The 15,362-nt window shown below is 36.7% G+C and overlaps 1 protein-coding gene across 3 annotated transcripts in view; it reads left to right on the top strand.

Annotated features, from left to right (window-relative positions):
• Window positions 1-15,362, top strand: part of GatA (glutamyl-tRNA(Gln) amidotransferase subunit A, mitochondrial) — a 154,219-nt gene that overhangs the window by 57,489 nt on the left and 81,368 nt on the right. For all 3 annotated transcript variants that reach the window (XM_090409632.1, XM_090409633.1, XM_090409631.1), the window contains exon 7: window positions 10,420-10,612. In XM_090409632.1, coding sequence (XP_090265758.1) covers window positions 10,420-10,612 — 193 coding nt within the window. The remainder of the gene's footprint in view (window positions 1-10,419; window positions 10,613-15,362) is intronic.

Raw genomic sequence — 15,362 nt, 5'->3', positions numbered from 1 at the left:
GAAAATGCATATAGCAATAAGGGAATGGAATTTCTAGAATTCTTGACTGACAAATGTCTTAGGCAACATGTAACAGAGGGAACAAGAGGTTCAAGAGTTTTGGATTTGGTTATACCATCAGAAGAGTTGATAATAACTGAGATGACATCTCTCCCACCAGTTGGAGAGAGTGACCATATGGTTTTGACTTATGTCGGGACATATGTGGAATTATAAAGCAGGTGATTATAATACTCTTAGACGTCAACTTGGTGAAGTTTCATGGAGGGAGGAATTGGAAGGCCGGGATATCATTAGTGCTTGGGAAATTGTGAAGGAATATTTGTTAGCAGCAATGGTAAGCTGTATTCCACGAGTGAAGAAGAGGACACAATTTGGAGTAAAATGGATGATAAACAATATTAAACAGGAACTGCATGCGAAAAAGAGGCTATGGAAGAGATATAAGGAGACAGGTGAAGAGATGGTGCATGAAGAATATAAGAGACAGGCCAGGAGAGTTACTAGTATGGTAAGGAGGGCAAAACTGGAATGTGAGAAAAGATTGGCTCTTAGATCCAAGGAAAATCCTAGGGAATTTTTTAGCAATGTGGCCAGTAGGAGGAGAAATGACTGTGGAAGAATGACATTGTGGGATAAAAATGGGAATAGAGTGACTGATGCAGAGGACATAGTGGAATTGTTCAATGAATACTTTATTGGAGTATTTCATCCTGGAGGAATCAGTTTTAATACTAGAGGGGTAGGGCAGGTTCGAGGTGCAGGAGGCAAGTGTGTTCCACATACTAAGTACTCTGGATGTTAGTAAAGCGGTGGGACTGGATGGTATTTCACCATGAGTTTTGAGAGAATGTGCTAAGGAACTGACAGTGCCTTTGACCTGTCTTTTCTGTGAAAGTCTGGCTGCAGGAAAGGTGCCCATGGAATGGAAGGAAGGTAAGATAGTGCCATTACATAAGGGTGGTAGCAGACTAGAAGTGTCTAATTATAGGCCAGTTTGTGTGTCATCAGTAGTTAGTAAGATCTTGGAGAAAGTGGTGAGGGACTGTATACAGCATTGGGCAGATGAGGGTAATGTTATCTGTGAGAGTCAACATGGATTTGTGAAGGGCGCTCTTGTTTTAGCAATATGCTAGCCTTTTATGATAAAGTTACAAGAGCATTAGATGAGCGAAGGGCATATACTGCCATTTTCCTAGACTTTTGAAGGCTTTTGACAGGGTACCACATGATTAGCTGATATTCAAGTTGCAGCACATGGGTCTGGATGTCAGATTGGTCAACTGGATTCAGGATTGGCTGTCCAATAGGTATCAGAGAGTTGTGTATGGTGGAGCAGTATCAAAGAGGCAGAAGGTTACAAGTGGTGTTCCACAGGGCTCAGTGCTGGGACCTATATTGTTTAACCTTTATATCAATGACATTATCTGTGGATTGCAAGGGGATATTCAGAAAAAAACTTGCCTCTTACATAGATCCCATTATAAATTTGAATGTTTATTCAAAGAAAGCGTAGAGGCCTTACTCCATCGTCCTAACCTGAATCGGAATGACTGTATATCTATATCAAAAATCTGGGAAAGTCTAATCAAGATAACCCATTAATTCATATTAATTTTATGTTATTTAATATTATTAATTAATATCTTTATTTCAATCATGTCTCTGCTTATAAATATTCCCTTTGATACTTAGTGATATAACATCATGCGGCTTGTTCTATTTTTAAATGATCTATTGTTAGTATTCCACCTTGTATTTTTTTTTTTTTTTAAACTGTTCTTGTAGTGCCACTGAAGATGGTCTGCTATTTCCAGACTGAAATATTTGGTTAATTAAATATCTTTCTTGTGTTTACATGCATATATTATTCAGTCTTTATGTCATAAGTATCCTTAAAACATTAAAACATCAAGGGGATATTCAGTTGTTTGCAGATGATGCGAAGCTGGGAAGGGTTATTAGTAATAGTGCAGATGTGGTAGCCCTGCAAGAGGATTTGAATAAGCTAGACAGATGGACAAATGAATGGGGATGTCAGTTTAATGCAGCAAAATGCAAGGTCTTGAGGTTTGGGACACATCGATGGGATGCTGCATACTCTATGGGAGGAGTTAAACTGGAGAAAGTAGGGGAGACAAAAGATCTGGGGTTGATGATTGATAGAGAACTGAAATTTAGGGGACATATTACAAGTTGAGTCTTATACAACGGAATGATAACCATTTTATCTTTGTAGTGAAAGTAACACAGAGGATTGCTGCAATAATGAGAAGGACACCGACCTGCAAAGATAAAATGGTTATCATTCTGTTGTATAAGACTCTGATCAGACCACACTTAGACTATTGTTCTCAGATCTGGTCCCCAGGATTTGAAGGGGATAAATTAACTGTGGAAAGGGTACAAAGGTGGATAACAAAGATGGTGTCAGGACTGTGCAATGTTAGTTATGAGGATCGGCTGAGAGAGAGAGAGAGAGTGTGAACTGCAGAGTTTGGTGGATAGAAGAAGAAGGAGAGGCAATGTGATAGAGACTTTTAAACTGTTGAGAGGTGGTTACAGGGTTGTCATTGGGGAGTTCTTTCACTTGGTTGAACAGCGGGGAGGAGTCATGACAAGGGGCCACCCCTGGAAGTTACGAAAGGAAACTATGAGAAAGAGGGTGAGGAGTGGTTTCTTTGCATGGAGCGTGGTTGAACCATGGAATGCATTGCCTGATGGCGTGATGAGATTGAGAACGGTCAATGCGTTTAAGGAGTGGTATGATAGTAGGAGGGACCTCTCTCGATGAGTCTTGATAGACTTGTGTTTCTTAGAAAGGACCTCCCATGATGAGTCTTTTGACTCCATGGAGGCCTGAATAATAATAATAATAATTATAAATGCAACAATAAAACTAAAAGATGTTCTGGATGTCTTTAGTAATAGATTAAAAAATTTGTTAAATGAAATAATCAGTAATAGAATAATGATAGAAAATATTCATGAAAAAATTCAATTGGACTACATATGACTACTTCAAAAGACTCAGTCAGTAAATCAAATTCAGGATGATTGAAGTATAGCTTTTATAATATACATCTACAAAAAAAAAAGGTAAATAAACCTGAATGTGAGAATTAAGATGAAATTTTCTACTGAGTGTTTCATGTAAGATTAGATTTATATAGACATTCTTGAGAAGAGACAAGGAAAAATTGTTGAAAAGAAATGTGGATGAAAAAACTGTGTTCAACCAAATAATAATTGTCAGGATCAAATTTTTAATTTAAGATGAATAGGTGAGAAATTATGGGAATATGAAAAGGATTCCTATGTTTTGTAGATTTGGAAAAGCATCTGATAAGGCACCATGAGAAATGATATGCATGATGTTACAGTTTAAATGGGACATTGTACAGAACAAAAGGTGTTCAATGTAAAATAATATGTCAGGAAAGGGACATACTGTGTTGAGCTGTTCATCACATATTTGTTATCTGTGGGGATCACTTTATGAATCTAAGCAGCATTAAACTTGATATCAAAATCAAGAGATGTTAAACTCGGCCCTTCACTTTATTGTAAATGACATTATACTTCTAAATAAATCCACTACAGGGCTTCAGATCCCTACCTAAATTGAAGAACAGAAACTTGTAGAATAATTAAATCACATGTTTGCTGTTAGTAAGCATGATTGAATTTCCATCAGAGATGGCAAAATATATACAGAAATAGATAATAGAATAAGCAAAGCAAAATAGCCAACACTAAACTAGCACTACTATATAAGACAGTGCTCAAACCAATTTTAACTTATCAATCTACTGGTTGGGTTAGAAATAAAACACAGTTAATATAAGATATGAGAGACCTTAGAAAAATCAGGGAAGTAAACTAATGGCATGAATGGTAGAATCGTATTAACTAATGAACCAGCCTTCATGTGTTTACACGTCAGTAATTACATGGATGTGATTACTGAAATCCATTAAGAGTCCATTAAAGTTAATATAACATGGATGCAAAGTTTATATTTTTAGTAAATTTTTTCTATATTGCTGTTTGGCTGGAACATTAGCATTCAAAAATATGTGAGCAAAGCTAATATCTGAAGTGAAATGATAGAAAGAAAGATTAGCAAAATAAGTGTTCGATGCCATTTTAATGCCATCAAAGAGATCCAAAGGATCAAGATCTGTGTTGATTAATTAGTGCAATTAGTAGTGCCTTAGAAGATAGCAATATCAGATATGACCATATTGGAAAACTGACAAAAATATATTCATATTGAGGAAAATTGTTAATAGGAAATTAGTAATAATGTAAACTTAATAGGAATAGTATTGTGGAAATCTCTAGAATTTATGTATCAGATTGATGCTGATATATTCATTAAAAAAAAAAAAAAGAAGAAGAAATGAAACTTTGGAAAATTTCTGTTCCTTTTTCCAAAAAAGCAGTGGAAACAAATATTTGGAAATTACAGTTGACTCTTACTGTAACGCACTACAGCAATTATAATAAACTTGCTTTAACTGAATACAGGCATACCCCAACTTATGGCACTTTGCATTTATGGAGTGCTTTTTTTTGTCCAGTGTTTTGACTTATGGACATTTTTGAGGTATGGCACCCTCTGGAACTGAAGTAACTCCTAAGTATGACTGTAAATTGCAAGGCCAAGCCAATTTACATTATTTTCTTTTCTTATAGTGGACAGTTTGTTATAGGATTGAGCAACAAAGCTCAATCCTATAACAAACTATCCACTATAAGAAACTCTTTTTAAGGTTTCTACATGTTTGCTTTAGTAACAATTAACTGTAAAAGAACATAAATGATAAAAAAAATGCATAGATGGACAAAAATTGACAAAAAATAAATTATATCACTTCTACATACAATTATAAACAGAGCCAGTGTTTTATATCACTCCCACATATAAGATGCCACAAAGCCTATAGTAGATTAATGCCATATGTGGGAAGGGATTAAGAGAAAGCAATATGTTGATATTTTTATGAAGAGGTGGAGATCGTACTCTTTGAGGAATACTTTATGGCAAGCCTGCTCCAGAACTAAGGTAAATGGAGTAAAAGATGAATGGGAGCAACAAGTTCAGTGAGTCAACAGTTAAACTGTGAAAGCATATTAGGCAGCTATTGTTCATGTTATTTTATATTTATCAGAAGTAGGGGGACACAATGAATGTTAGTTATGTGAAACAGCACCCATGGAATTATCTGCAGAAGAGACACAATGTGGAAACTGAGAGAGAGAGAGAGAGAGAGAGAGTCTGGGGTCATTAATCGGCCTAACTGTCTTCTTCTGCGCTGCTTAAAGTATTTTCAGAGATTTTTTGTATACCTTACTACAAATGTGAGATCAGTATTCCAGGGTTGGGTGGATTTGTGATCTGTAGAGAATTAGGCTGAAGAAATCAAAAAAGTAACAGTGAAAAGGTTGTCAAGTTTTTTGGAAGTTGAAGATGCTATAGAAGTGATATGCTTGTGCCAAGAATGGTTAGGGGGTAAGTGTCAATCTAAGAAGAGAAATCTGGTCTTGATTATTAAGTTGCATTATCAAAGGTGGAACTGGGCTGGCACTAGATACCATTGGTGAGGCCATTGCCCAGCAGTACGATGTAACAGTCTAAGAACAGATTAATGACCCCAGATGTACACATGTACTTCACTGTAAAACTGTCCTTAATAACAAAACCAGCTCATTATCCTGTCCCTAAATATTAAAAGACTACTCAGGACTGAATTTGGAATATTGCAAGCACGACAGTACTATGAGTACAGTGCAGAATATTGCACTGCATTCATAGACAATAAGGGAGTTGACCCGGTATCATGTCGAATACCTGTGTATGTTCATGCACACCCACACATGCAAGATTCCTCTCTCTGGTTTCTTTAGCTTGGAGTGGACATGACACTGTCTTCGAATCTGTGAAAAATAATAGATCTGTTGATTAAGATGAGGCAAGAGATGAAATGGATGCAGAATGAAGTTAAGAGAATTAGAGATATGTATGGAAGAGTGAAAATGATGAATACAAATAATGTTGGTATAAAAGAGGTAACGAAAGACCTGCAAGTGGTGTTGTATGGTGATTCAATTATTAAAGGTGTGCTAGATGAGAGAATGGCCGCGCGGTTAGCCTAGTGGCTTTGCACTTCGCAACCATATGCCTGGGGAAGGAGTGTCCTAGGTACGATTCCCGTCGGAGACGTGAGGAGCTGAAGGATCTTCCTCAGCCATAGCCAAGTTAGCCGGTCTTGGGCGTGGGCAGTAGGGTTTTTCCGCCAGTTTATCTGGCATTTTTCATCCCACAAGCAGGCAAACCGGCCCCGTGAACACACACAGATACAGCCAAGAATACCTTGAGGCATAGGAGTGACCATTCTATCCTCGTATTTCGGTTACGAAATCCAAGCATGCTTGAAAGGTTGTTGGCCTTAAAAGGCCTGTTAAAGCCATTGGGATAGATAGATGAGAGAATGCATAAAGTATATTTTGTTGGGGGTAGAATGAGTAGAATGATCGAGGCATTAGATATGAAAAGAAGCAAGCAAAAGAGTTGGTAGTTGTAATAGGCAAATGACTTGACAAACAAAGAAACACGTCAGATTGAATATCAGGAGGTTGTTGAGATGGATAAAAGAGAATAGTATGATAGGAAAGGTAGTAAGCATGTTGCCCAGGTATGACAGTGGTGAGATGAGGCGGAGAGAGAGAGAGAGCAAGGATTATGAATGATATGTTAGCAGAAATGTGTGAGGAGAAAGGAGTGAAGTTTGTTAATGTGCGGAATGAGTTTGAATGGCGAAGTGAACTGTATAGGAGCGATGGACTGCATTTGAGTGACTTTGGTGTGAGTTGCTTGGAGAGACTGCTGCTGCTGGAAGTAGAGAAGTGAGTGCAGAGAATGAATCTGATCAAGTGGTAAGCGATGTGGAAGAATGGGAGAGTAAGACAAGAGAGATTGAAGAGGTAGTTGTGAATGAAGAAGTGAGCAGCATGAGTATAGAGAATGAGAGAACAGGTTTGCAAGATAAACAGGGAAATGGAGAGGCTCAGGGTGGCCAGAGGAACACAGCATGAGAAAGGTAGATGCTCCAAGAGGATGTGAATGCATGTGTAGACAAAAAAGGGAAGGGGATGACTTGGAATCAAGGAAAACTGTTGGATCTGAAGAAGATTTGAAGATGAATAAGGAGAAAAAGAAATGTCTTAAGTTAAGCATGGAGAAGTCGCATCAAATAAGTGGTGTCAATAGAACTAGCTATAGATCCAGGAATAAGCTGCTGTGTTTGTATACAAATGCTAGAAGTATAAGAAACAAGGCAAATGAAATGGTTGCATTAATTGAGTCTGTTCACCCAAAAATTGTTGAAATAAGTGAGACATGGTTGGATGAGGACAACATCCTGACAGGAATATAGATGGAAGGGTATGATGTGTTTCGTGAGGATAGAAAGGGTAAAAAGGGAGGGGAAGTGCTATTGATGATAGAGAAAGAGTTATGTCCATACAAAGTAGAGATGCAAGAGGGAAATAGTGCCAGTGATTTTGAAGCAGTATGGTGTGAGATAGAGGTGAATAGAATGAAATATTGCCATAGTTAAAATCACCCATAATTATTATGGGTGATTTTAACTATGGCAATATAGACTGGGATGATGAAATACCAACTGAAAGTAAAGAAAATGAGTTTCTTGAGTTTTTGAGTGACAGCTACCTCAAATGGTATGTAACAGAGAGCACACGAGGATTGAGAGTCTTGGATTTGATCATCTCATCAGAGGATGTAATTATAAATGAGGTGTCAAATCACCCTCCAGTTGTTGAGAGTGACCATTAAGTGATTACCTGGTGGTTGTCAGTAGTGTGAGGACCTCTGTGAGAAAAGGGTATATGTGGAACTACAAGGCTGGTGATTATGAAGAGCTCAGGAGACAGCTTGCAGGTGTAGTATGGAATGAGGAGTCAGTTGGAAAAGAGATCATTGCAGTTTTGGGATATTCAAGAACTATCTAGTATAAGCAGTGTTTAAATGTATTCCAAGGGTCAGAAGGTTAAATAAAGTAGGTGTGAAATGGATGAATGAAGCAATTATGCATGCGATACAAAAAAAAAAAAGAGGCAGTATGGAGACAGATTTCGTTCCATTAACCAATTCCATGAGAATTACAAAGACCAGGCAAGGAGGGTGACTTGGTTGGTAAGGGTAGCAAAAGTGAAGTGTGAGCAGCAGTTAAGCCAAAAAGAATCCTAGGGGAGGTCTTTCGATATGTAGCCAGCAAAAAAAAGAATGATTATGGAAAGATGACATTAATTGAAGAAAATGGTATAAGGACAACTATTGCAGAAGATATTATTATTATTATTATTATTTGACACCTCCAGGGAGCCAAAAACTCATCGAGGGAGGGCACCTGCTCTACAACTCTGTCTCCTCCACTCATCCACCAACTGACCGCAACTACACCAATGCCATCTACTGCTGATCTCCACTACTAGTACTTCCAGAGGCAATCACAAACATCCATGCCCACAGCGGGATTCAAACATGCAGTCTTTTGGTTGGAGAGCAGATATAACCACTTGGCCAGCCAGGCCAGCATGAAATTGTTGCATTAATTGAGTCTGTTCACCTAAAAATTGTTGGAATAAGTGAGACATGGTTGGATGAGGATAACATCCTGACAGGAATAGAGATGGAAGGGTATGATGTGGTATGAAGGGTATATAGTGGAGATACATAATGAGCTGTTCATAAAGGTCTTTCATTCTTGTGAATGTGACATCATGGAGAGATCGAGAGCAGTTGATGATGGGGAGGAGAAACTGACTGTAAGTGAGCAAGAGATGTATAGGGAATTGAGCAAATTTGATGTTAATAAGGCTGTGGGACTTGATAATATATTACCATGTATGAAGGAATGTGCAAGGAAGTTGGCATCTGCCTTGACATATTTTTTTAATACGAGTCTTGCACTGGGCCAAATTCCAAAGGAGTGCAAGGAGGGCAAGATTGTGCCACATCATAAGGGAGGTGATAGAACTCAGGCATCAAATTATAGGCCTATCTGTGTGTTAGGTATTGTGGTTAAGTTTTTGGAAAAGCTGATGAGAACTAGTATCCAGAAGTGGGTTGATAACAATGGAATTATCTTTGATAATCAGCATGGATTTACTAAAGGGAGGTCATGTTTTAGTAATCTACTTATTACAATAAAGTGATGGCTTCCTTGGACAGAGGAGAGGGATACACAGTAGTATACTTAGATTTTGTGAAGGCTTTCAATAGATTACCTCATGATAAGTTGATAGTCAAACTAGAGCGGATGGGGTTAGATTAGTGCATTGGATCAGAGACTGACTATCTGATAGGTATCAGCAAATTGTGTATGGGGGGAACCAATATCCAGGAAGAGAAAAGTCACTAGTAGTGCCTCAGGGGTCTGTTTTAGGGCTATTGTTGTTTAACTTGTATGTTAATGATATTGGCGAAGATTTGGATGGGGATATTTAGTTGTTTGCAGATGCTGCAAAGTTGGGGCGAACTATGAAGAGTAGAGATGTTGTGCCCTTACAAGAAGACTTGAATAAATTGAGTGAATGGACATGGAAATGGGGATGCGAGTTCAATGTTGCAAAATGTAAGGTTTTAAAATTTGTAAAACAAAGATGGGATGTAGAATATATGCTTGGTGGGGATATATTGTTGGAGGTGGAGGAAATAAGAGATATTGTGGTGCATAAGGATCCGAAATTTAGCAGACACATTACCAAAATTGTAAAGACAACACTAAGAATTCTCGGAATGATGCAGAGGACACTGACTTGTAGAAGTAAGGAAATTCTTGTTCCATTGATTAGGCCACACATGGACTTCTCTGCACAGATTTGGTCACCTTGTTTTCAAAAGGATGAAAAGATGTTGGAAAGGGTCCAGAGACGACTTACTAAGGTAGTTTCTGATTTCTGGAATGTCAAATATGAGGAAAGGTTGAGAAGATGGAATTCACAGCGTCTAGTGTATAGGAGAAAGAGGGGTGATATGATAAAGACCTACAAGTTAGTAATGGGTTGTTATAGGATCAGTGTTGGAGAGGTTTTACAGAAAACAGTGGAAGATCGGGGGAGAACCAGAGGACATCCTATAAGGAGGGTGTGAAGCAGGTTTTTTGCATGCAGAATTGTGAATGATTGGAGTGCCCTGTCTGAGAGTGTGGTGTCTTCAGCGTATTTGAGTATGTTTAAGGTGCAGTATGATGAGTTGTGTGTATGACAAAAGGACCTCCTCTTTGACTCCATGGGGTCTTGGGATAATAATAATAATAATATTTTTTATCTTTTAAATACTTTTAGATTTCATAGAATTTTAATGCTGATTAAAAATGGTTCATTCTTCAGGAATATCATTGCCCAGGGTTATCACCAGATGTAGTAGACTTGTGGGAAAAAGTTTCAGATAGTCTTGATAATGCTGGTGCTAAAGTAACTTCAGTTTCATTGCCTCATACCCAGTACTCTATTGTGTGTTACTCTGTACTTAACTGCTGTGAAGTAGCATCAAATTTTGCACGCTATGATGGAATTGAATATGGTGAGAAAAGCATTATGTTTATTGTTTAGTTGAATAAGCATATCTGTATGGATTGTATTGTTTAGTTGAAAATGCATTTTTATTGTTTAGTCGAATAAGTTTTTCTATATTTTTGCATGTATTTGTGAAATCAAAGAAATTCAGTCAAGTTACTATTTGAACTAGTGATGCAAGTACCATTAATCTCCTAAACATCATGTCATATATTAAGTAAACCATTATTGAAGGAATGTTATTATATATTGCATCCAAAAAATAGCTTATAGATGATAAAAATAAAACACTGTTATTACTAGAATAATCATCAGAAATTTGAGCTTAAGTTTATTTGTTTCATACAGAACAGAAGTGGTGATAATGAGCAGTGTGAATCATAGAAACTGTGCTCAACCCTGTCATTATCTAAATGCTAATATTTATAATACAACTGCATATCACTAATTCCTTTATGCCTAGCAGGAGTGTGGTCAAGTGTATTGAGAACTTCTAGATTTCTTAGCAACTGTATGCTTCAAGATTTCTTACAAGAAACCTAAGTTTCTAGGATATTAACCAAGATAGAAAAATTAGAGATAGCAGTAAATCAAAGATACCAAAAAATTATATACTTGGTTTTTAATCCTTTTTCCAAGTGAAAGCAAACAAAGTTTGCACCTGAAGTATTTTCGGGACTGGGGCAACTTGTGGTAAAGGTGGTATGATTTCACATCACTTGCATTAGTATCCCATAATGCAAAGCACATCTTCTTGCAAACATGTATGCTGCTATGCATTATGGGAAGGGTCACTAGCCAGACCCAGAGGTGATACCAAGGTTGAAGTAATGCAGAAGTCATATTTTCACATATGAGTTGCCAAAAGGTGTCACACCTTATTATTATAATACTCTGGATTAGAGATAGATAGTTGTTGAAGTTTTCACTTGGTTATACTATAAATTAAAGATACCAAGAAATTATATACTTGGTTTAATCTTTTTTCCAAGTGTAAGCAAACAAAGTCTTTAACAAGTCTTTTCTACTATCAGACACATTCCACACATCAAAAACTTGCATTCATTTCTTCTACACAGCCTGTGTATGGAATCATTTGTTATCATTGCTCTCTTTCTTAACTCAGTACTGTCGCATCTAGGTAGCAAACCTACAATTTTTACTCTCTCACATTTCTTTCTCACTTCTTCCAACAGAACTTTTATATCCTCTCTCATACTGTATTTGTCGCTGCTTTAATTATTAGTTCCATACTTTTCTTTTTTGTTTTTCAATTACATTTATCATATCTTTAATCTTTGTCCTTGGGAAACTAGAAATAGTGTCTCCTCCAACAAGTGCAAATTTTACAACTAAATCACCATTTCACCTCTTTTTTTCGTAGATTTTGATTGACTACTAAGTTCAGTGCTTACCTGCCTCTTCTTGTTCTGATCCTTTTTTTTATCCTCTCTAAGTTTTGTTAAATGTTTTTCTGCTTTTTCTAATTCTCTGGTCAATTTTCTAATAATGTTTTTTAATCGGGATAGTTTCAATGTCAGATTATTCTCAGATATATTATCATCACCGTCACTGCAGCAACGCTTCTGCTCATTTGGATGAAGGTTCTCCTCAGTAGTAACAACTTCAACTTGTGCTTTAGACACTGTCCTATTGTGATGAGTTTTCAGCACCATTCTTAAGAGTAGTAAAAACTAATAATATTTCTATAATTATGTTACTAAATGCTGTGGCACAGTAAATACACTAAAAAAAATACAATAATATATTAAAAATACACCAATAAATCTAAGAAAACACTCAATAAATGAACAAAATCACCAACCTTTCAAGAGCTTTCTAACAGGAGGTCTTTTCACCAGAAAACCACCACTTAGGATATCAGTGATAAAAAAAAAAAAAAAAAAAAAAAAAAAAACATTGTAGTATGTAAAATGAATTTAAATATTCCAAAATTAAAGTAAAATGTGCATATTTTCAATAAGTAAATTATCATGTGATTAACCACCCATCCCAGCCATGGTGGATGAAATGATATTTCAATGGTATTTCAGTTTTAATTGTACACTTTATATCCACATTTTGTATGATGCTGAACATATTATGGCTGGTATAGTTGTTAATTAGTGCTACTACATCTCTATATTTCTCTATCTCAGTTCCATTTCAGACTATGCTGCATGTCACAATTAGCTACAAAAGGGATAATTAAGTGACAATAATTGAAAATGTTAGTATTGATACTAAAGTGTTATTATAATGATAAAATATTTCAAAAACCTATGAAAAGTGTACATATCTGTAAAAGGGAAAAAAAAATCCTTATGGAATGAAATTTGGATTCAGTAGTTTGAAATACATTAGAATCACTTAAATTAATTTCATTTAAATTTTAAAAGGAAAAAAGTTTTAATTTGTTGACCAGTGTCATCATTCTTGATTGTTTCAACACTCTAAGATATCTGCCTTTGCATTTAGACGCATCATGAACTGTATTGTGGCACTGCTGTTTACATTTTGAAATAATAGTTAGTGTAGGAGTCTCTGAATCCCCCCCCCCCCACTAACCATTATTACTACTACTGCTATGTTCACTAGGCATCTACAGAGGCCGTATGGTTGCTCCGATGCTCAGTGATGTGCCTCACCAGGCCTCGCCATGTAGTCCTGTTGTTTGCTTTTCTGGCAGCCTCAACTCTCTGAAGATCAGTCACTCCACACATGCCATCCATCTCATTGATGGTCTACCCCTGCCTCTTTTTCCAGGAACTTTACCTTCTATTACTGTTCTGAGAAGTCCCCCTTCCATCCTTTCTATATATCCAAAATATTTTAACTTTCTTCTGTCAATATCTTTAAGGAGCCTTAAAGTTCTACTTATCTTTTCTAACACCCATTCATTTATATGCCTTTCAGTATATGATATCCTCAACAGCCTTCTGTAAAACCACATCTCAAAAGCAGATATCCGTTTCTTATCTGACTTCTTTAGGTTCCAAGTCTCACATCCATAAGTCGCTGTTGGAAAAACAGCTGCATCCAAAATCCTCAACTTTGTTCCCATGGAGATAGATCCATCCTTCCAGATTTTAGACAGGTCTCTGACTGTTGTTTTAGCCATTCCTAACCGTTTTCTGACATCTTCTGAACAGCAATTCTTCACATTAATAAGGGATCCCAGGTACTCAAACTTGCTGACTTCCTCAATTCTTTTAGGGTTACACGATGATCAGCATTCATTTTAAAAATTTTATGGAATTTACAACCGTGTTAAAAAAAACTTTTTTTATTATCCCGACGTTTCGATCTTCACATCAAGATCATCATCTGGAGCGTACATAAATATACAGGACAAGCTGACTTACATCATTAACTGTAAGCTAGAGAAACAATGATTTGATCACATGTTATTCTACTGGCGTGAACTCTGGTGGAAAAAAAATAATAAATAAATAAATTAAATAAAATAAAAATAAAAAATAAGTTTTTACATCAAGCTAAATTCTATTTTTACAATGACAGGAATAAACATTCTTTTAGATGGTTTTCTTTCAGAAACAATTGGTGTCCTGTTTTTAGTATTACAATTCTTATTTTTGATTTACAATACTGGATTTTTTACAGTCCTGTTTATAGTTCTTGGTGAGGAAGGTTGAATATATACCTTCCATATGTTTGGGATTTTTAAACCATCATTGTTGTTCAGATTGGGGTGGTTGCTGATAATCTCACAGGTTTCCTTGAATTTCCGTTCATACCATGTTCTAGTGTGACGTAGACAGCTGGTGGTTTTCCAGTCAATTCTGTGTAAGGTATTCAGGGCATGATCAGAAAGGCCAGCTTCACCATAATTATTATATTTAATGTGTCGTTTACGTTCTTGTTGTCTAATAGGAATAGTGCGTCCTGTTTCTCCTATATATGGTATGTTGCAAGTACAATAAATCCGGTATACTCCAGGGTGAGCTAGTGGAGGGAGTGGGTCTTTGGATGAGTTGAGTAAGCTTTTTAATTTTGCAGGAGGTTTAAAGGTGGCTTTGAGGTTGTACTTTTGTAATACTCTGTTTATTTTGTCTGATATTCTTTTAATGTAGGGAATGGTTATAGTTTTACTGTAGTCTGGTTTGTTTTGTTTTTTTATTGTGGTTTTGTAGAGAATTTTGTTTATAGTGTTTTGGCTGTATCCGTTTTTTTTGTAAGTTATTACTGATAATTTTAAATTCGTCTTTCAATGCCTGTTCACTGGAACAAATCATCTGAGCTCTGTTTTTTAGCGTGTTGATGACACCTAGTTTTTGTGTTGGGCGGTGGTAGGAGTTTATGTGTATATATTGTCCCTTGTGTGTCGGTTTTCGGTGAACAGCGAAAGAAAGATTGCCTGAGGGAAAACGTGTGACAAGTGTATCTAGAAACGGAAGTTTGTTGTGTTTTTCAATTTCAATTGTGAACTGTATGCGTTTGTGTTGTTTGTTTAGGTGGCTAAGGAATGTGTCTAATGTCTGGCAGCCATGGGACCAGATCGCGAAAACATCGTCAACGTATCTAAGCCAGACTTTAGGTTTTAGAGGGGAGGAATCTAGGGCAAGTTGCTCAAAATGTTCCATGTAAAAGTTAGCAATGGGGGGGGATAATGGCGAGCCCATGGCTGTGCCTTCTTTTTGTAAGTAGAAGGCGTTTTGCCATACAAAATAACCCGACCGTAATACATGCGTAAAAAGCGCCGTAATATCTGGAGGGAATTTGTTCTGTAGGAGAAG

Source organism: Typopeltis vanoorti, chromosome 19, assembly GCF_054136105.1.
Source record: "Typopeltis vanoorti isolate ZY-2024b chromosome 19, IOZ_Tvanoo_1.0, whole genome shotgun sequence".
NCBI classification, from domain to species: Eukaryota; Metazoa; Arthropoda; class Arachnida; order Uropygi; family Thelyphonidae; genus Typopeltis; species Typopeltis vanoorti.
Note: the sequence above shows the minus strand (reverse complement) of the source record. Positions and strands in the feature narration are given on the sequence as shown.